Here is a 22,108-nt window from a genome sequence, read left to right as displayed (position 1 = left end):
TGTGATAATGTAACCGTAGTCTAGCTCTCTGTTGGGCCTCTCTATATGGGGATGTGATAATGTAACCATGAGGGATGTGATAATGTAACCGTAGTCTAGCTCTCTGTTGGGCCTCTCCATATGGGGATGTGATAATGTAACCATGTGGGGATGTGGCATGAGGGATGTGATAATGTAACCGTAGTCTAGCTCTCTCTTGGGCCTCTCCATATGGGGATGTGATAATGTAACCATGTGGGGATGTGGCCGTAGTCTAGCTCTCTGTTGGGCCTCTCCATGTGGATAATGTAACCATAGACTGGCTCTATGTTGTGTGTGTGTGTGTTGCTATACATTTTTAAGGGACCCAAAATGTGGTGTTTTATATGGTTTTACACACATGTGCGCACACACAATTTGTAAGGCTTCTCATGAATTTGTAAGAAAAGCATTACAGAATAACTTTACTCTGAGTTGGGGCTTTTTTTAAAGCCAGGGTGAGTTTTGGCCAAAGCGTGTCGTTAGCTGACTGTGTGTGTGTGAGAGAGTGTGTGACTGGTTTGGATACTTCACACACACTGAGCTTGGATTCTAATCTCCCTCTGCTGGTTTTCTGGTATGCTCTTCTCGTGTTGAGATGATAACTGTAGTGTGGCAGGCGTTGTGTTGGCGTTTACGAGCCTGTGAGGGTTCTGATGTCATTTTCTCTGAGTCCTGTACCACGGCAACCTCGGTTTGGGCCTCTAAAACGGCCAGCTTCGAGCTTCTGCTTTCTCTACTTCCTGTTGATGGCTTTTCTGGCCCGGCAACAGCTTCAGAGGGGGACGGCAGCAGCTTGGTTGGATTGGTGCGTTGACACAACAAAACACCTCAAGCTCAGAGTTAGCGGGGTGTTTCTGGTGGCCGACAGGGTGGTGTGGAATTCATGAAGTACATGAATTTCTTTAGTTTCCTGTATTGGCGGAGGCAGGTGTTTTTATTTATTTTATAAAATATAGATTACACTCCCACGTAACTGGTATGTAGAGTTGAAAGCTGGTTGTGTGAAGGATATCAAGGTTTATGTTTCCCCGCATACAAACAGGGATTAATGCAACTACGCACACGTTTGATCTCAATACCAATATGTCTATGATTGGCTTGATTTTTAAATGTGCTGAATTCTGTTTAGACCTCTTCTCTTCTACATGGATGGAGGAGCCACGAGGCTTTCCAGCTTCCTCTCTTTGTGCTCCCAGTCATAAACATTAATATACTTGAGTACTACCTTACACTTCGAACTTGTATGCAGAATTTTAATGGGAAGATTTGGGCAATATGTTGAAACTCATTGGATGTACAGTAACATTCTATATGTGACGTCAGAGCTCAAACACTGTGCTTCACAGCTCTCTGGGGTTTTACTGACAAAAAGACAGAACAAGAACCCCATCCCTCCTGTTAATCGGGCAACTTTTTAACATTTTTGTCTGAGGGGAAAGAGGACTCAAATATATTTTGGGGATTAAAATTACAGTGAGGATTAAAACAGGCCTTTACCCTGTGCTCAAGCCATTCAAGACAAATTCCCCCAAGTCCATATTTTCACTTACCATTTCCATTATCATCAAACCTAACACACTGAAGGTTTACAATCACTTCGTTTGATGTATAAGTAAAACATGACACCCCTGGTTTTTCTGAACAGAATAAACCTGTGATGGTCTGTTGAAAAGGAAAGGCCAGGCAGAAGATGCACCTGAATGCACTCCTGAATCTTTTCTGTGTGCAACAAAATTACAATCTGAAAGGCTCTATGACAGCCTAAAGCGGTAAGATCATATTTTTTGACTTCGATAGTCATGTTGGCCATAGAACAGGCTTTGAGATTATGCCCACCTGACCCAGATTGGGGCTGTTTTTGGGTTGCATAAACAACTGCCGTGGTTGTTATGGTACGCTCGCAGGATTGCATTTCAAACTAAACAACTGACGTTGTCGTCTTTTACACTGGCTACATAGTTGAAGAATCTTCTTTTGAGTCAGAGGTGTATTGAACTTACTGTGTGACCACTGAGACAAGTTACCACAAAAAAGCGTAGTAATTGTTTTTGATTGTGGTGTTGCACCTACCTCACATTTTCCAGAAATATTTGTTTCGTATTGGAGGTTTTTCCTGACTGTATTTTTTTTTGTGGACTTTTTTGTTAGTAATTAATGTGGCAAAACATTTAGCAGAAAATGTAAAATCACCAGTGTCGTTTTGCTTTTCATATTCCCTCTGTAAGGAAGTGTTACATGTAGCCTCATCCACACGGGTCACTTCCCACAGTTGTAACAGGTTGACATGGTCGTTTTTTCATCTACTTTGCTCTAAGCCCGTGGGTTGGTGCCCCACTCAGTTTGCCTTGTGTTCTGTGGGAATGGAGCTGCTGTAGTTTTTGCTGGATTAACACCCACAACTGCATGACTGGTGTTTCTATGGCAGAGAAGGGCTCCTATTTATAGATAACAGGCCTGGTGTAAATTACTATAAACAATAAACTAAACCTCCGCCACCTCCCTGCCTGCCTGCCTGCCTGTACACACACCCTTCTCCAGAATATGGTTACCGTTCGTCTGTTAGACAGCACATAAAACTCCCTTATTTTAAGGATATATTAACTCTCTGAAAGACATGGAGACACCCAAACCAAGTTTGGACTGGTCAGCTTTAGGTTTAACTATATGAATGCTGACATCTGCAGATTTGAACGTTACTGGATTTTGTCAGTTGGTTTCCATTAATAACTTTGTTCAGAGACTATACATCATTTTCAGACCTCTTCATTTTCTACATAATGTTGTGTTATGGATTTATTTTATAATTAATACAAAAAAATTGTCTTCAATGTGCTACACTGAATACCCCATAATGACAAAGCAATACAAATTTTACAAATGCCCCAATGTAATGAAAATTAAAAAACAGAAATATCCCAAAGCCATTTCAACAATACCTTGGTTGTGTGTATCTGGTTGTTATGCTGAAAGAATAATTTTCATCCCAGTCTGAGGTCCTGTGTGTTCTGGTTCAGGGTTTGTTTTTGTGTTTTAAATTAATCTCTGTTTTTCTCTATTTATCTGTCCCTTAATCTTTACCAGTTACCCAATCCTTTGCTGAGAAGCATCCCCATACCATGATACTCCATCATCCATGCTTAAGGCCTAATCATTTGCTTTTGCTTTCCTTAGACCAGAGAATCCTTTTGCTAATGCTTTGTGTCCTTCCAGTGGCAACGTCATGTGTTCTTTACTGCCATAAAGGCCTGATTGCTGCTGCAAAAATGGTTGTCCTTCTGGCAGATCACTGCAGATTCTGTTACCGTGGCAATTGGGTTCTTGGTCACCTCCCTGACCAAGGCCCTTCTTGGTTATTTTGTTCAGCCAGACAGCTAGCTCTCTGAATAATCTTGGTGTTTCCAAACTTCTTCCATTTCAAAATGATAGAAGCCACTGTTCCATCACTGCTATAGCATTTTTTTAAACCTTCGTCATATGCTTTGACATTTCCATCTCATAGATCTTAAGAGATTTCCTCTAAATGTTTTTGCTTTGACATGTATGGTGAAATGTGGGACCCTCTATCGACAGGCCTTTCTAAATCATGTACAATCAATTGAAATAGCCACAGCCGGACTCTCAAGTTCTAGAGACTCTCAAGGATGATCAAAGGACAAAAGATACATCTGTGTTTAATATAGTGTTGAGGCAAAGGATCTGAATATTACAGTAGTCATTTCAGTTTTTTATTTTCAATAAATTAGCACAAATGTTACTTTCTTCTCTCTCTTTCTCTTTTGCTTTGTCATTATGGGGTATTGGGTGTAGGTTATTCAATTTCAAATTTCCTGGATGTGTCCAAACTTGACTGGTACTTTATTAAAATTTTTTATCAATTATAATTTAACCCTAGCAGCTAAATGTGGATAAAGTGAAGGAGTCTCTATACTTTCTGAAGGCACTCTACATTTCCACAACTAAGCGTCTGAGTGTGACTCAAACTTCACTCATCTCATGGTCTTTGGTGCTGCTCGTGGCAAGGTCAGGATGCAGGTTCTTTTTTGTGGTGATTTTATCTGGGTTTTTTTCAAATTCCACCGGTTCCCTGGTATGGTGTTAGGCGCACTACTTTTAAGATGTGTCAAAGGGTGTGTGAGAAGCTTGCACAAGTAAATGTTGCACTGAACCTTCAGCACAATTGCAAAAGCCTCATAGGTTCTGCCAGTCACAGTAAAATTATTGTGTGTGTGTGTGTGTGTGTGTGTGTGTCATGTTATAAAAAAATAGAACCCTATAATGATATATTTCCCTGTAAAATTAATGTCAAGTAAAAAAATTAATAATAATGTAGATTTTATATTTTTACCTAATGTACAAATTGACTTCCATAATTTGTGGCTTTTTTTTTAATGGGATACTGGTTTATTTGCGACCTAAAATAAGGACAATTTGACTGTCCATTGTACATAAAATCAGTTAGCAAAAAAATGAAGTTGTAAAAGGCAACAAAATCGCTCAACTAGTCTGGTTGTAAGGACAACAGTGTGATTGATTTAATCCATTAAATGACAAAAAACTTTAAATGTACTTCATCCCCCCCCATAGAAAAATTATCAGCCAGCATCTTTGTAAATATTTTTTTCCCCCTAGTTGACAAACTACTCTTAGCCTATACACACAGAGTATGAACATATTGTGTACACAATTGTGTGTTGAAACCTAAATTCAGATTGCACTTGACAAGAGAAGGGTTTGACATCGATGGTGGGGGGTGGGGGGGGGGTCATGCCCCCGTGTAAGGGAGTCACTTGACCTTTGCCCTCAGGGTCAGGTGAGTCTTTGAGTTGATGGTTGGGAGCGTGAGTGCCTTAGGAAAGGGTTAAAAGACTGAAGAGTGTGAAAAGGACATGCCCAGACACACTACCCCCTTAGCAAGAGAACAGGGGAAGGTTAGTGTGTTGTGTGGGGATACTGGGTTATTGTAACACCTGGTCAGGGGGGACAGCAGTCAGGATTCATCTTGGCCCACCAGCATAGTCTCAAGCCACCTCTAATCACCTGGTCCACGTGAGTTCATTTATGATGGTCGTTGAGCTGAGGATAGGAAAATATGCCCAGAGAATGTGTGACCTAATTATTATTTTTTTTTTTTTATCAGATCAATTTAAGTTTAATTTAATATTTCTCTCAACTGGGGTGGTGGAATGCATTTTAGTTATTGAAATATATATTGCAATTTATATAAAGTAATTCTGTGAGCTGTAGCTTAGCTACTGGTTTGGAGAGGGGTTTTAAGGTGAAACACACACACACTGTTTCATTCTTTATTACACAAACAATTCTTTATTGTACAATGATTCACTTTTTACATTTCATTAAAGCATCAATATTCAAGCAGTAATGCCAGGGAGTTGTTTTTTTATGACCAAAGTGCACCTTGGTTGTCTCAAACTTTCAATTAAGAAATTAAATGGGGTAAAAAAAAATGACAGGTCTAACTATGGAAGTGTTGTTCTTCTTTACTTGACGTTAATATGAAACCCCTAAAAACCTCATTTGAAAAAAAGAAAATATTGAAGTGTTCTCTTCATATCAAGTCACATGTGGTTTGCAATTCTGCAGATTTAGTTGTCAGTTGCTATTTGACTCATTCTCTGAGTGTTAATACAAGGAAACTGGGCTTTCATGTTAGTGTATATTATAAAAAATCGCAATCTTTAGTTTTCTCGACCCACCTTGTGTAAATTAATATTTGTGTCTCTGAGAACAGTTGGGGGGGGGGGGGGTGTTCCTCTCACTCTGTCCTGGTTAAGTACACCAGGAGTGTGATTCTCTATTGTAGGAAATATCCTGCTGACCACAATTGAGCAGGAGTTATCTGTGTAAAAGACACAGGGAGTCCTTTAATAGTGAAAGTTCTAACTCGTGCTCTCTAAAATCTTATATTGAAAATGAAAATAAATTGGGGAAAAATGTAGTTAAAAAAACATTTGCTTGCTTGTAAAAAGACACATTGATCTGAAAATTAAATAATTAAAAATCTTGAGTACAACAAGAACAATTCTAGTGTGTAATAACTTACGTTCTCAAAAAGTAGTGAAACTTGAGTGAAAATGTAGTCTTTTAAACATATAGTTGGTGAAATATTATTTTGCTTACAGTCAGTGCTGCTGGTCCTTTACAAATTAGTAATACATAATATTTATAAACTATGTATTTGTTTTTTAAAATATTTTTTGCTTGTCTCATGTGAGGCTGGGGGCCCTCTGAAATAGCCCAGTGTCTCCCTTCTCAACATCTACTTAGAGTTTGGTGACATAGTCATTGTTTGACCATCACTATAGACACTTGTTTATGGAATAGAAAAAAAGTGCTGTTGTGTCAAATGCCTATAAAGTTTATTTGAAGCTTTGACTATGTCCTGTCAGTCCAGTTCATACGCTTGTTTTGGCTCCTTCTGGTGTACACAGATTTGTTGTCCTGTTTTTCACACTGATAAGTTACAAAGATCTCTGTCTGGGCTAAGGGGAGTTAATCATTAATGAACGATTGTCCTATTTTTAGTTTTTCTTTGGTTGAGTTGGTTACAGCTGTAAATAAAAAATAAAAAAAATAATTGATATCTAATGGAATATCTGATGGAATCAGTTGAAGTGGGCAATATTTGGAACCAGTGTAATATTTTTTTTTTACTCAGATGGTACATACATTTTAAGGTGCCTGGGTGGGACAGCCGTTCAACTCAATAGTAGTAGTAGTAAGTGCCTCTTAGTGAAGTGTTAAAGTCACTATGTCCATAATGCCAGTTCATCCCACACCATAATGATCGCCACTCTAAACCGTTGGCCTGTGTTTCTGCCACATCTTTCAATAGCTTCCCCTTTGAGCAGAGGAAGTTAGGAGGATGTTTCATTCAGACTTTCGTCAACGTTCTTCTATTCAGTTGACTGAATGTGACTTGGCAGCTTTATTTATAGCAGTTTATATTTTTAGTTTTTAATAACTCATGACATGGACATTGATCTGGTGATTTGATATTTATTTATTCGATATAATGGTGACAGCAGCGCTCCCAGTCATCTTAGATGGTGTGAGTAATAATGAACTTCCAGAATCCGTTCTTGAACTGAGCTCGTCAAAATTAGCATTGCAATGATCATATTTGTATTGCCATGCAAATAGAGTATTTTAAATGCCAACATGTCTGGGGTTTTGTACTGCAGATATAATCTTTGGAAATAACAAGGCTGTAAAAGATGAACATGAACAATCTTTCCTCTATATCTGAGTCTTGGGGCCAGATTGATAAACATTCTTCCACTGTTTAGCAAAACCTTGCTGAAGTTGAAACAGAAATCACCTGTTAAATTAGGCTAATCCAGTCTTGATCTGTGACACACACACACACACATACGTGTGACCTGTTATAGAGTAGAGAAGAAGATAACATGCTCACTGCTTTGTCCTTATTGGCCTGTTCACCTGTATTCACTTCGTTCTCTCCTCTGTTGTGTTTTTCAGATGACTGGAGTCCTGTAGTTCCCCTCAGCCACCGAAAGACAATCTGGATGCTGCTTTCTCACTGTGTGTGTGTGTGTGTGTGTGTATGAGTGTGAGAGAGAGAGAGAGAGACTGTTTGTCAGGGGCGGGAGCTAGTCAGAGGAAGAGTGTATGCAGGAGAGGGAGCGAATCAGAAGAGGATGAGTGTATGCAGTGACTGCTGAGGGCAGAGAGGTGTGTGTGAGAGGATGACAGGGAGTGTGTATGAGAACGAGGATGACGGGGAAGGCTATGTGTTAGAGGATGACAGGGAATTTGTATGAGAACGAGGATGACGGGGAGGCTGTGTGTGTGAGAGGAGATGACAGGGAGTGTGTATGAGAACGAGGATGACAGGGAGGCTGTGTGTGAGGATGACTGGGAGAGTGAGCGAGGATGAGCGGGTTGTTGTGGTGGTGGTGCTGTAGCAGCACAGAATGGTTTGTGGGTAACGGAGAGATACAGGCCATGCTGTGCTGCAGCAGTAACGCCAGGGAAGACTGGGGCCCAGAACCATCCGGAAGAGGCTGTGTGTGTGTGTGTGTGTGTGTGTGTGTGTGTGTGTGTGTGTGTGTGGGTCCACCTGCCGTCCCCGGCTGCTTTGCTGTAGCAGCACGTAAATATTGGAGTTAAACTACTGCTGAAGCCTCCAGTATTGATCGTGCTGCTGAAGCAAAGCTGACCACTTGCCGACCGGCGTTGACCTAACCGCAAGTCCCTCTGCGTCCCTGCAACAAGACGAGGAAACCCCCGCAAGACATCGTCTTCAGGACAGGTACAATCAGACGTGGTTGACAAGTGGAATATTGTCCCTTTTGCTACTATTTGTTTTTGCTGGAATTTAGGATTTTAGTTCATCATTCATTGTTTTGGAATATGTTAATGTATTTTTATATCCACTTGATTATTTTCTTTGCACATTAAATTATAACTTGTTTGCATGATTTCGTTGGCCCTTAATGTTTTGCTTTTGTATGAAAACTCCCCCTTGCATTTTCTAATAAACGTTTTGAAATCACGCACATTTTCCTTTTTTTATTTTATTCTCATTACACCAAAGGTTTGCTGTTCAGGGCAGTTATTGTATAGGCTGTAACAACAGGGCTAATATGCTGTTAATGTATCCTTTAATGCCAAAAAATAATTGGCGTATAACCATTCAAATACACGTAAATCTTAATAGAGAATGTAACTACTGAAACGGGTGAGTTCTGAATTTAGCAAATATTTTACTAGTAGTAAGTTATAGCTGGGGCACCAGCTCTTAAAAGTCTCAACAGACATAATTCGTTACAAATTACCCACGTATTATTTTGGGAGAGACGAACCTATGTGACGTGAATACACCAAATAAGTGTTGGTAGACACTGGAGGTTTACGACCTACGTATCTGTCTAATTTGACGGGTTAGGGCTTGGGCCCACCCGGAGGCTAAATTGGCTTTTAGATATTCGGGAATAATGTCCATTTGAGTGTGAACGGAATGTGTAGGATATAATAATGTAAAACAGATTTTTGGTATTTTATGGTGGTTTCTTTCCCGTGGCAATTTTATTTTCAATAGCACAAGAAAATGGCGTCCTCTGGACATTTTCCTAAATAAGTAAAATTGGGGTTTGGCTTAATCCTATATAGCATAGTATGGACTAATGAAGACTGAACGTAGTGTTGTTCGCTTAGATTAGCTTGGTATATTTCTTGCAGCAGGCCTTAGTGTCAACACCTCTTCATGCACTTTTGAGGGAATGTTACCTGCGAGTTTTACCTTTTCTACAGCAACGTGTTCACCGCGTATGTAACACCTGTGATTGGCTGATCTGGCGCGTAGACGGGGCAAGTTTGACCGTATAGTGGCGTAGAGGTCCGTCATCCGTAACCTAACTCTGAAACATGCGAGTTATGATTTTATGACCCCATGCAAGCCGGACTCGACAACACAGCCTTTCGCTACATTGCCTAATACTAACTCACCAGACTATTTTTCTGTCAATGTTATTTTAATGAGTGCAACATTACAATGCTTGATCAGCCTATTAAGGTGCACTGATTTCAGATTTGCTTTCAGGGAATTTAAGCTGCCGGTATTTAAAATGTCACAATGACATTCACTGACGTGGTCTGCGTATATGCTACCGATAGGCCTAGTGTCCATTCGATCACTAGTTTACAAGCAGATGGTCTTCACAGGATACCCTACATATTGTTTGTGTCAGATAAGATTTTAATCTGATTTTATACGGGAAGTTGTCACACATGGTCTAAGAACCTCTTCGCATGCTGTCAAGACGAGTCATAATGTATATCACCTGCTGGTTTTTCTACAGCCTGTAGCTTATTTGTTATTATTATTATTGAAAAACGTAAGTAAATTGATTTCCTGAACTATTACTTGGCTATCAGGCCCGATTTCGTGACATTTGTTATGCGCAAACTGCAGATCGCTGCAATCCGGTAAAGGAAATGGTTTTATCACTCGCTGCGAAGGACAGATAAACGGTTTATAGTGCGTGGTTTCTAAGAAAATATCCTATTTTTTGGGGGCTAACTTTTTTTGTCTATAAGAAATGAAAGCAATGCGCCCACTGTTCATTTGGTCCCAAAGTGATGCGCAGCCCACAAGTTAAGCAGCTGTGTTTGATAAAGCTAAGTATGATTGTTGCCCTTAAATGTGTAATTGAGACTAAATGCTAAATTATGTCAGCTGACCTAGGGTATAGGCTTTGGTGATTTATTTATATTTTTTTCAGTTGATTATAATTTTTTTGCGGGCCGTGTGTGTGTGTGTGTGTGTGTGTGTATAAAGTTTGTAGGGCCTATAGACTAAATTCCACCCTAGTTGAAAATAGCTCTATATGCATTAATTTATTTACTTCCCAACATTTGTCAATGCTTGTAATTATCGAAAGAGAATTCCAATTGTGATGTTGACAATTGATTTACGTTTTTTGTCTTCAACTATTTTGAAGAGCCCCAATTTCGTTTTATTAATTCCTAATCTACAGTCAAACATTCATTGAAATCCTCTATTCACCTGGGCCAATGGGCGAAATTGCCTTTTCCGGCATTGTTTTGTGAAATTATTTGAGAATATTAATTGAAATGTATAGTTTTATGCCACATCTGTAGATGAGGTGCGTTTTAAAAATGAAATGTTTGAGAATCGAAAAATATTGGCTGCCCAGTTCATCGCCGCGCATTTGATGTAATCAATTATTTTAGATTTGGTTTGTTCCGGTCATAAAATTGTGCATTTATTCACCGTTTTTGTTCATATTATTATTTTTAAATCACTTCAGAATAACAGGCAATAGTCAGACAGGTGATATAGCTAGTCTATAAAATATTTAATAAGCTTTATTTTTATAGAAATTATCATAATACACATGTTATAATTATTTGGTCAACTACATATTTGGTCAATTGTTCTGTTATTGTAAGTGAACCTACAGTTCTGTTGATTGCGCAATTATCGCCACATAGGGCATTTGAGGCGCCGGCTGAATTGTTTTTAGTATATTGAATTTATTTGAACTTTTTATAACTAATATGATGATATGGTTATGTAATGTCGCCATGCATGTTGTCAACACTTTCACATTTCATGATCACCCTGCAGTCAGCCAAACCTTTGTAGCATCAATGTATCGATCATGTCTATTTAATAAGATATACATCAGAATTGTTTTTAGTATTTGTTATATATTATAAATGTAGTCATTATAGAAAAGAGAGACCAATTTAACATTTCCATTGCCTTATTTGCCCGGCAACACTTGGGCTATATATAGGCCTATACATGCCGTGACGTCGGTCTTGAATTCTGGTCAGTGCTTACATCATAGGTTCTTAGGTTTATGGTCTGATCCTGGGATTTCGGTCAGGATTTCGTTTCCTCCAGAAAAGTGAAAACCGCAGGACAGGACCAATGAACACTTAATATTTTACATAGCGCATACATGTGAAGCTTCCATGTTATTTTGGCCTGTAAGACGACGCACTGCCACAATGTTCCTTGAAAGGTGTGGCCTGATGTAGACCTATGGTTGATATAGTGCAATGTATACTTCTTTTTTTTTTTTTTTTTTACAGTAACCCAATCTAAAACTGAAATTATATTTAGTAGCTATATTGTGTAGCTATGCAATTATAATGCAATTATCCACTTGCGTAATGGATGCATATGCATAGCGAACCACAAACCATGGCCATTTATTAAGAGCCGTGGCATTTTAAGTTGAGCCACATTAACATCCACTGGGACGGTTGATTCAGGCTCTGTCGCATCCCAGATGTGCATAATTAGCTGTTGCAAATGGAATTTCTGAATTAGATAGGCATATCAACTTTCAAATTTCCACCACAATTCCCTTTATTACAGAAAAATACCAACGTGCATAGTGGTCATAAGGTATAAATACTAAAGACCAAAACATTGTTTCGTAATAATGAAAACGAAGTAATAAAAGATGTAAGTCAAACAGATGTTTTTATAGGCCTGGTTATGCAACATTTAACCATGACCGCTGCGGAGGTTGAATCGCGCAACGAAGATGGATCCACTGGGAAGGCCAGCATCAAACCAGATTTGGGAACACTGCAGTGTCCGTAATGTCAGTATTTCATCTGACCTGAGCTGTGTGCGCGCCCACGGCGAGGCTTCACCCGTGACGTCGATTGGGAAAGTGCGTGTGTAAAATAGCAGCCACAACGTTGGTGGAACCCCCTTTTAAGTCTCTAAGAAATTAAAATGACAAATAGCAAATTTAAGTTTTATTAGGTAAATGATGAGGCTGGTGACAGGGTATGGGGCTCTATGGTGGCATTTTCACAACAACAGACTCATTCATTGCAATGCAAAGGGAACCAAACTTAGACATTCATGTCCGGTGTAAATATGATTGGTTTAGTCAGGCATCCAAATTCTGATATTAGTGACACTAACAGTTCTTTTAATCACATCAGATCTTATCACATCAGGGGATTTTTTTTTTCTTTTCTGACTGGTAAAAAGACCAATGAGATCACAATATCAATATTGTGCTGACTCCTCAACTTAGGCCTATCTAAACGGATATTAAAGTAAATTAAAATGAGTTGACTCAGGCTATGATCTGTGCTGGTTGTGAATGTGTTAGTGTGATCGTATGGCTTTCAGAAGGATGCCCTTTGCTCCAGGGCAGAGCTGCCGCAAAACATTCACCAACATAACTGACAACATTCATTAGTGTTTGATTAGTCACTTTAGTTTGGTATGACTATCCCTAGTTTATATACTATATAAAATAACACTAAAAGCATGATACATGTGTGCTTGTAAATAATAGAATAGCTTTGTAGTGTAAATCTACTTAAAGCTTTTACATATAGGTTTTTAATCCGATCGACCATAGCTTGTTTCTGAGATCCATGTGGCAAAAATAACACTCGGAAATCTAAAGAAACTTACAGCAGCCAATAAACTCAACAGTTGTATTTATGAGGTTCAGGATACAATTGTGACAGGCGTCCATCAGGAAAACGCAGGCGCCCATCATCTCTTTCCACTCCTCTGTCACAGGCGGCAGGTAGGATTGACCGAGCGAGGAGACTTGGGCAGATACCACGGTCAGGCTTACGGGCTGCAGAAGCATTAGCACGCATAGCGACAGGCACACACAAAACAAGAAAGCTTTTCCCAGCGCTCTGCCGCCGACAAGCGGGGTTGTCGAGTGATACGCGCTATTTTCATGAGGGACCGAGAGCGTGTCCACATCTTTGAGCTTCACTGAGTCCCAGCCTTTGACATCGAAGTTCCTGACCAGGGGACCGACATCCATGTCTGTCCGAGAGGGCAGCGGCGTTTCCCGGACGATGCGCAACTTTTCCCTGAACTCTTGCATCTGTTGAAGGAAGCAGAGAGGGTCGGTCACATTCCTGAAGGACTCCGCGATGCTGAGAGCGCGCCTCTGTTCTTCCAGCGCGGCGCTCAGTTTGTTGATCTCGGGATCATAGGCTTGCATCACCACCAACTTCAGCGTCTCAAAATCGGAGAGAATCTCGTTCTTTTTATGGTCCAGAGTGCTGATCAGCTTCGCGAAATAGTCTGTTACTTTCTCTGCGTCCCTGGAAACCAACTGAAGTGCCTGTTTTTTACTGGCTTCCAGTGTCTCCAGGCAGGATAGAATATCCGAGCTGCGCCAGCTCTCCACTCCATGGAACAGATCCTCAAATGCGGCTTTCTCCTGCTCATACGCGTCTTCCAGGGCACAGAACTTATGTCCATTATGTTCGCCAGTTGTTGCGCAAAATCCACAAATAAGTTTTAAGTCTGTGGCACAGAATATATTAAGCGGTTGACCACTGTGGAATTGGCACTGCGTCATTCTGGGTAAAACTCTGATTTTGTTGTATTTCTCCACTATTCCACGTAACGAGTAGTTTATCTGGAGGCTGTTTATGCCGTTTTGAGGAGTCTCCTTGCGGCAACTGGGGCATTTAAACGGGGGTCTCCAAACCGGACCTCGGTTGTTCCCTTCCAGAATCCCCTCTAAGCACTTCTTGCAGAAGCTGTGCGAGCATGGCAGAACTCGGGGGTCCTCAAAAAGGCAGCAGCAAATTGGGCAGGTGAGGTCCTCCTCTAGAAGCTCCATGTTCTGAAGGAAAAAAAAAACAACAACCAGGATTGAGTGTCAAGATTATTGAAAATAACAGATCAATAAACTAACCATCAGTCATACCTACCCGGTTGGCTTATCTACATGACCACGACGGCATTCATTCAGAGGCAGTGATGATGGTGGAAATGCCCATCACTAGAATAAGGCAGGACAACACTGAATAAAACGCACTGAGTAACTGTTCTAGCGACTGTTAAAATTCAGCCACCTTCAAAAGGAAGAGCAGCGTAGATAAACAAGCGTAGAAGATGAAAATAGAAAGTCCAAGGGAACATCGTAGGAATCACCGAGTGTTTGGCTATAAGACCATTCGCTAAAGAGCAGAGTTTTCCTTACGTTCAACGACCTACGTTTTAGTGTTCACACGAGATTTTTTTTCGGAGACAACATAACACGCAATGGTTAGAGAGGCACGACAGGACCGTTTCATCCAACCGTTCTTTTTATAGATAAGACGGTAACTAAGTTCCCGCTCACTGTTAACAGACCAACTGAAACGTTTGCTTAGCAATAGAAGCTATGCTACATAAACAAACGTACACCTACTCTTACCAATGACTATAAACGAATAGAAGTCAATAATTTAGATTACAGACAAGTATATCCTATTGCCAAGGCATTGAGGATGGTTATGACAGCATTTGCAGTCCTATGGCAACATGCAACTGGACCAAAAAAAACACTCACCAGCTGCTGACTGAGACACAGTGCAACGCAATCATGGCGCTTGTTGCTGTGCAGACTTCGCCCTTTCCGGAAGAAAAAAAGTTAACTATTTCATGGCCACAGCACTTCACCGTGGCGAACTTTCCAGATTCAAATAGCGCACACTAGAACGCACCCGATATAGTGGCGCGAAGGAGGAAAAACCATCTCAGTGATATTAATGGAGGACGGTTTTACCTACACATTTTTCACTTTCCACGATCACGGTGCGTTTTCCTTTTCGTGGGAAAAATGCAGAGGATCCCTGCAAGTTGGAGTAGGGAGGGGGGCTGTTGCTATGCAAAACATTACATCGTGAAAGGCTGTCAACCTCTACTAGTCACCCGGCTTTTGATCACTGTCTCTGTCGCCCCGTTTTAAACGCCTTTATGGAGTAACGATAATCGATTCTTGTGTGAAAGTTTAAACATCAGGGTATAGGACTAGCACGTGCGTTTATACTGTTAATTGTCAACCACACTGAAGCTCAGTGCATGGATACTAAGTTGCCAATTGAAATTGATCCCAGGAACTTGGTGATAGGCTACTGAACTACCGACTTCATACACTCGTTATGTACAGGCCTACCCAGCAACAGTATTGGGGGTGATTATTATGCATTTGCCCCAATATTTGAGGGATGGAATTCCACTCTCTAATCATATGATCATGCCATCATGTGTCCCAAGCTTGACACATTGATAACCAATAGCTACTAAGTCACGTGTAAAAACATATTTTGACCTTGATTTTCTTCCCTTGTTTCCATGCCATCAGGAGCGGCTGCGTATATCTTCGCAAGCAATGTGATTGGACGCGTTGGATGGGGTCGTATATATCTCTCTTGACGCTGGCCCGTTTGCCACTGTGTGCCGCTGTTTCATTATGATTGGAGCTTTTTTCCCGAGCTCCTTCAGCGCTCTTTGACTTCGTCGACGTGCCTTTATTTCCGGATAATATTTTAGGCCAGTGTGCAATAATGGCTGCAATGTTTACGTGTTGTCTGGGTTGCTGCGGAGATGGAGGAACGGGGCATATTCCCCTCAAAGAAATGCCCACCGTCCAGTTAGACACGCATCACATGGGTGAGATGCGAAAAACTTAAGAAATTGATGTTAAATGTTTAATATAAGCCCATTCTGGTTAGCTTAGCTAACACATCAACGTGATGTGGTTAGCTTGTTTGCGTTCCTACGCTAGTACTTTGACCCATCTAAAGGTACTATGAACCATCTAATTTCGGTTCGGATGTTTTGGACCACGTCGTCTTGTAATACAAGTATTGATTTCTTTTTGTACAGGCACTGATGTGGTCATCGTCAAAAGTGGCCGGAGGATATGTGGCACCGGTGGTTGCCTAGCCAACGCACCCCTGCACCAGAACAAGAGTTACTTTGAGTTCAAGATCCAGTCCACAGGTAAATTATTCAAAAGGAGGCCATTTACGGTCCATCTTTGTTTAGTAGATACAATAGATTACCAACAATGGGGCATATCCTTTGGTGTGCATCAGGAAGACTAGATGGACTCCGTCCCCGGCAGCCTCCCGGCATGGATGGTTTTGGGTTTTAAATGGGCTGTACATGCCCTCTCCTCGGGTATATAGGTGCGTCGTTAAAGTTCTTCATGGAATTACTGTCCAATTCCATTGCTTAGCAGCAACTTCAGTTATGGGCTACAAAGCTTTTTATTTTTTTACTTTTGAGCACCATACTTAGTCAAGGTAGACAGTTGCTAAGCAGTGCCGAATTAAATATTGCATCAAATTGTCTGATGCCATCATGCTCCTTTAAATCCAAAATGGTTTGTACTACAAGTTCTGGACCCTCCAACATAACCAAAACATGGATGTTTAATGTTGAAAGGAAGGCTCACCTCCTATTTGAAATGACAATACGGCAATATGTTTTCACCTTGGTGAAGATCAGGTGTGATCACCCTGCTTTAGCGGTTTTGACCTCCTTGTGCAGGTGTTTGGGGTGTGGGTGTGGCCACGCAGAAGGTGAACCTGAGTCAGGTGCCCATGGGGCGGGACATCAACAGCCTCGTCCTGAGACATGACGGCTCGATTTACCACAACAACGAGGAGAAGAACCGCCTGCCTGCCAACAGCCTTCCCCAAGAGGGGGATATTGTGGTGAGTTTACTGGTGTTGTGGTGCTGTTGTTGGCATACATGTACTGTATGGGGGGGGTGTTGTCCATGGACCTTATTTCATACCACTCACTTTTGATGCTAGGTCGAGGAGATGTGACCTAGAATGCTAGGTCGGGGAGATGTGAGTGATTTGGTTAGTAGAAGAGTGTCTGCCCCTCATTGATAGCATACTTGCGGTAAGGATATCCAATACTCAGTGACCCATGGGACTCCCTAGTTGGGGGAGGTGTTAGTGGGGGAGGGGGGGCCTAGGTGTTAATAAGATGGACCGTAGGGACAATTGTATATGAGGCAAATGGCAGAGTGAAAAAGCAATCAGTTTAAAACAAATTAATGTATACACTTATTTGAGAATCGACCTCTGTATACGTTGCTTGAGTTGAGAAAGTAGGAAAGGGAACTTATTTCATTCCACTCAGTTTTCAGGTACATCACACTCTTTTCCTCTAGCCAATTATTGTAGCTTTCTTTTCTGTGAAGTACAGTACATCAACCAACTGGACACAGTTAATAAACTGTATGAATATAGATCCTATTATTTCAGCCTAGTTTTGAACTGGTTTTATTAATATTCAATTATGGACTTTGACTTAGTGATTTCAATAAGAAAATAGAAGTCAAACAAAGTAGAGCTCATGGAATATTTGTCAAACGTGTTAAATAATCATCTGGTAAACAAAACCTCTTCAGTGGCAATGAAGATGACAGTTTTAAACACTTCCAGGTGATTTGGGACTAAAACCATAAACACGTTCTAAAATAATTCTATCATGGTGTCCACTCCATTCTTTTGAGTATGGACTATACCCTGGAAATGTGCATTACAGCTCATTTCAAAATGCAGAATCGAACAGAAATCCAAATGTGAAAAGGGTAAACTAGAACTTTAAATCCCTTAAGAAAATGATAAAATCCAGAAGTATCCAAATGCTATACAGTATCAAATATACAGTATCTAAAAGGTTGCAAGATTGAATCCAAGAACCGCCAACCTTGAGTCCTTCAGCAAAACTCAAGGTTTGGAGGGGTTGGGTTAAAAGCAGAAGGAACTTTGTGTTCAGCTGATTGAAAGTGTTGTCTGGGAACCTGAGAAGGCTGAAACGCTCCAACATCCTTGCCTGTGGCAACCTACATATTAATCCCAAGTGTTCAGCTGCGTATATGATTTCAATCTTTCTTGAGTTCTAATCGGGCAGTGCATTTTATCACCATAGCAATAAATGCCAGAAAGTCTACCTTTTTATTACCAGAGTGTCTGGTTTCTGCACCTGCTGACCAGCATCCACTCCAGGCTGCAGTGTCTTCATTCAGCAGGACCCGGTCTCCAGGGGGCACTTGAGGTCCACCACTACTTAGGACTTTTAGTGGGCTCCTCCTGCCCGACTGGTCATGTGACCAACTCTAACTAACAAACTAACCAGGAAGTGTAAGCCGATGAATTACACCAGAAATGACTGCTTCACTATGGAGATGGTTGGTCTTGCCAATGCTGGAACAAATGTTTTAATGGCAAGGATACTCTGATGAAACCTTCACATCTAGAGGTAGTTGTGATTAGCAGGCTTCAGAAATTCACTTTTCCACTCTTTGTATTGAAGTTGATTTGGATTCTGTCTATTCAGTCCCAATTGAACCGTGAGAGGTTTATCGCTTTAATGGTGATTTTGCTGTTTGAGTCATTGGAGATTGACGTTCCATGTGATGATGGTATATTTAAGAAACAAGGCTGGGGGTGTTAATATGGTTAATATGCCACCACATAACACTGCCCCACAACATAAACAACGCCACCACCACACCAACCCTGCCACCATTCAATAACTGATCAACTGTCTCTAATTAGTCATTTTATGACACTGTACAAGGTATATATCTAAGCTTTTGGCACTCAAACCAGCCAGTCATGTAAAACCCCAGGTTGGGGACAAAGAGACCCCTGGTGGCAGATAGGGGGAACTGTATGGACTCCATAGATGTCTGTTACTGGAGCAAAAAGGCTCCTTGGGAAACTAAAACGCAGCTGTAATTTTCCAGAAGCATGAAGTGGTGTAGTTAATCTCACCTCCACGATCAACCAAAAGGAACTAGCATGCTTTTTGGTAAATGCTAGCTCTGTTTATATAATTAAAGGAAACATGTGCTTCTGTTTTCAGCCACCTGTAGCCCCTCTAGGTATTCCCATGTTCAACCTCATCTCACCAGACAGTTTTCAAAATGGACAAGACCAGAGCAGGAATTAGTAGTTGGTCTTTGTCTGAAACAATGGTAATGCAGTTTGTAAATTGGAATAATGTAATGTAGCTACAGTTTTATTTTTAAATATCACACTACTGTGCGTGCATGCATGCGTGTGTACACACGCCAATATCTTGTATGTCTGGGAGTGGTGAGTCATTCAAGGAGCAGGAGGCAGATTACAGCAGAACAGGCGTAGCCTATAAAATAAGATAAAGAACAGATGAACTTGCTAGCCAATACATTCTAGGACCCTGGTTAGTTAAGCTAAGCATTTCAAACTTGTTTAGCTATAAAATGTATTACACCAAAACAACTTTACACTGACACTCAGGAATAAGGCCATGTAAAGTAGGTCATTCATTATTTAATATGTAAACATTTATTTTATTTACTTTTTATGCAATTTATTTTAATACTTTTTTTTTTTAAATACTTTGTTGGACAAGTGGGAAAAGATGGAGGGAGTTTTTGCTGAAACTGAACCAGAGGCAGTGGTTTAGACCAATTTTGTTAATGAAAAAATAATAAACTGCCTGTTCAGCATTTAATTAGTTTGGATTCTGTTCTGTTGTGGTTTAATGGCATCATGCTTGAATCTTCAACTGTACCGCTGAAACAGAATGGTACTGGGTAGCCTGCTAAATAAACTGAGGCTCAGATCAATATGAACGCCCTAGAAAAGGGACATTTCCTAAAGAAAATGTCTGGGCTTGCTGTATGAAAAGACTTCCATCCAGGGTCAACCCTCCTCCAGGGAAGCTGCTGGGCCTTCAGGCTCCTGGTGTACATTAACTGTTGGTCCAGCAAATGTGGTAGAAAGTTATAGAACAGTCATGGAATCCAATCTGTCAAAATGTGTTTTAACCCTGATTTGGGATAATCTACTGTAGGGGAAAGTGTCAACCACTAGTCCTCAAATCTAATGCTCAGTGAACTGATCACTGGCTATTTGGATTGGTGTTGATATACTTTTGAAGATACTTTTGAAATTCAACACTTGTTGTTTGCTGCTTGGGGTTTAAGGCTGGGTGTCTCTGTAAAGCACTTTGTGACAACTGCTGTTGTAAAAAGGGCTTTATAAATAAATTTGATTGATTGAAGATCTGTCCAAAATGAACTGACTGTTTGTTTTCTGTCTCAGGGCATCACATATGACCATGTGGAGCTGAATCTTTATCTGAATGGGAAGAATATGCACTGTCCAGCCTCAGGGATACGAGGAACAGTGTATCCTGTGGTTTATGGTGTGTGTCTGTGTGTGTATTAATTGCTGCATGCACTATAACATTCATTCTCTAGGCCAGGATCACCACCAATGTCAGAAATTAAACTAATCTTATTCAAATTATACAATGTTTCAAACTTAAGGTATTGTAAATTCCCATTTGAGTGAAAACTGACAGAAATCCCTTGCATGTTCTATTTTCCTGCCAGTAGAGGGCATTACATGCTTAGTTGAAACACCTTGTTTGGTAACCTATAAGGCAGGAGTGTCCAAACCATTTCATGGAAGGCTGTGTGTCTGGGGTTTTTTGGTAACGTATAAGGTGAACGCAACTGAACCCAACCAGCAGATGCACCATATTTCCCAAGCGGTTACTAGTGTTGTAATCCAGTCAGGGAGTTTTGTGTGCTGAAGTACCGTCATGAAACCCTGACTAAACCAATGTTGATTTGCTCTCTGTTCTAGTGGATGACAGCGCCATCCTTGACTGCCAGTTCAGTGACTTCTACCACACAGCACCACAAGGCTTTGAGAAGATTCTTTTTGAGCAGCAGATCTTCTGAGCAGCACCTTTTGTATCCCTCCAGGGCTACACACACCTATATAAACCCCACCCCATCTGTTCTCCTTGCCCCTCAGACATCTGGCACCTATTTTGTCTGGTTTGTGAGACTGTGCTGTGTCCTAGTTACACTCTGCTTTAAAGTTGTTCAGGGTCCAGTTTGGTAGTTCTGCACTTAGTTAATGTCAACCCTGGAAGAGTAAGAACTGATCCCGGTCAGTGAGTAAGGGCATAGTGTAACCAAAGTGTGTGTGTGTGTGTGAGTGACATGTTTGCAGCTGAAAGACAAGTCAGAGAACATCGCTTTGCTTAAGTTACAACCATCCTGTATTGACACAATCGGTTATTGTTGCTGCGTCTTTCAGAGTTAAAGGTTAAACGATGTTTAGGTGTTTTCTTTAAGTCTGACTGCACTGTGGTACAATGAGGGTTCACAGGATCAGAAGCCATGTCAAGTGAATGTTCTAGTATGGCTGCCTAAATGTGTGTGGTTTAATAATGGAAGGTAATCCGTCAATGATCATTCTCTGCCTTATTGATAAGTAGGCATTCACACCCAAATATATTTCTATTTATTTGTTTGTACCTGACACTAATGCTCAATGTTTTCTGTTGTGTACCTCATCATTAACATCTAACTCTTGATTTTGTATTATAGATTTGTTGTATTTTCATCTGTCATTAACAGTAATTTGTTACAGCTCTAAAGGTTTCTTAATGTCAGCCAGTTGGTGATACTGTGCTCGTTGGATGTGTTAGTAGATGGTGACATTTTCTGACACTGTATTTCAAAGATCTGATAGATGCATATCCTCATTTTGAAGCCTTGTGAAACTGTCTAAATGTTAAACGCTTGTTTATGTTTGCACTAATGAGATACTGTATGTTGAATATTATTAAACCAAATCGGAATACTTAATGTTGAATACAATAAAGAAAATGTGTCTCTGGAAGCATTTGAATTTTTTGAAGTCCTGGATTGAATTATTCGTTTGTGTTTTATTTTTGAACAAACTGCCCGTGAAC

At 40.6% G+C, this 22,108-nt stretch overlaps 2 protein-coding genes across 5 annotated transcripts; one reads left to right on the top strand and one right to left on the bottom strand.

Moving 5' to 3' along the window:
• Positions 1-12,296: 12,296 nt before the first annotated feature.
• Positions 12,297-15,202, bottom strand: trim13 (tripartite motif containing 13). Of its 4 annotated transcripts, none has more exons than XM_020054756.3 (3): positions 15,099-15,202; positions 14,883-14,944; positions 12,297-14,171 (listed from the first exon to the last, which is right to left on the bottom strand). In XM_020054756.3, exon 3 carries the CDS (start codon positions 14,166-14,168, stop codon positions 12,972-12,974), a length of 1,197 nt encoding a protein of 398 aa, XP_019910315.3. In that variant the 5' UTR covers positions 14,169-14,171; positions 14,883-14,944; positions 15,099-15,202; the 3' UTR covers positions 12,297-12,971. The 4 variants fall into 4 exon arrangements, with proteins under 4 accessions (XP_019910315.3, XP_010878885.4, XP_010878884.4 ...); XM_010880583.5 differs by adding an exon at positions 14,260-14,330 and having other exon boundaries at positions 14,883-15,191; XM_010880582.5 differs by having other exon boundaries at positions 15,103-15,177.
• Positions 15,203-15,719: 517 nt separating this feature from the next.
• spryd7b (SPRY domain containing 7b) lies at positions 15,720-22,049 on the top strand. Its single transcript, XM_010880584.5, has 5 exons — positions 15,720-15,985; positions 16,202-16,318; positions 16,871-17,037; positions 20,437-20,539; positions 20,986-22,049. Exons 1-5 carry the CDS (start codon positions 15,880-15,882, stop codon positions 21,081-21,083), a joined length of 591 nt encoding a protein of 196 aa, XP_010878886.1. The 5' UTR covers positions 15,720-15,879; the 3' UTR covers positions 21,084-22,049.
• The last annotated feature ends 59 nt before the right edge of the window (positions 22,050-22,108 follow it).

The sequence above is a fragment of the Esox lucius genome, chromosome 16 (assembly GCF_011004845.1).
Source record: "Esox lucius isolate fEsoLuc1 chromosome 16, fEsoLuc1.pri, whole genome shotgun sequence".
In the NCBI taxonomy this organism is placed as follows: domain Eukaryota; kingdom Metazoa; phylum Chordata; class Actinopteri; order Esociformes; family Esocidae; genus Esox; species Esox lucius.
Note: the sequence above shows the minus strand (reverse complement) of the source record. Positions and strands in the feature narration are given on the sequence as shown.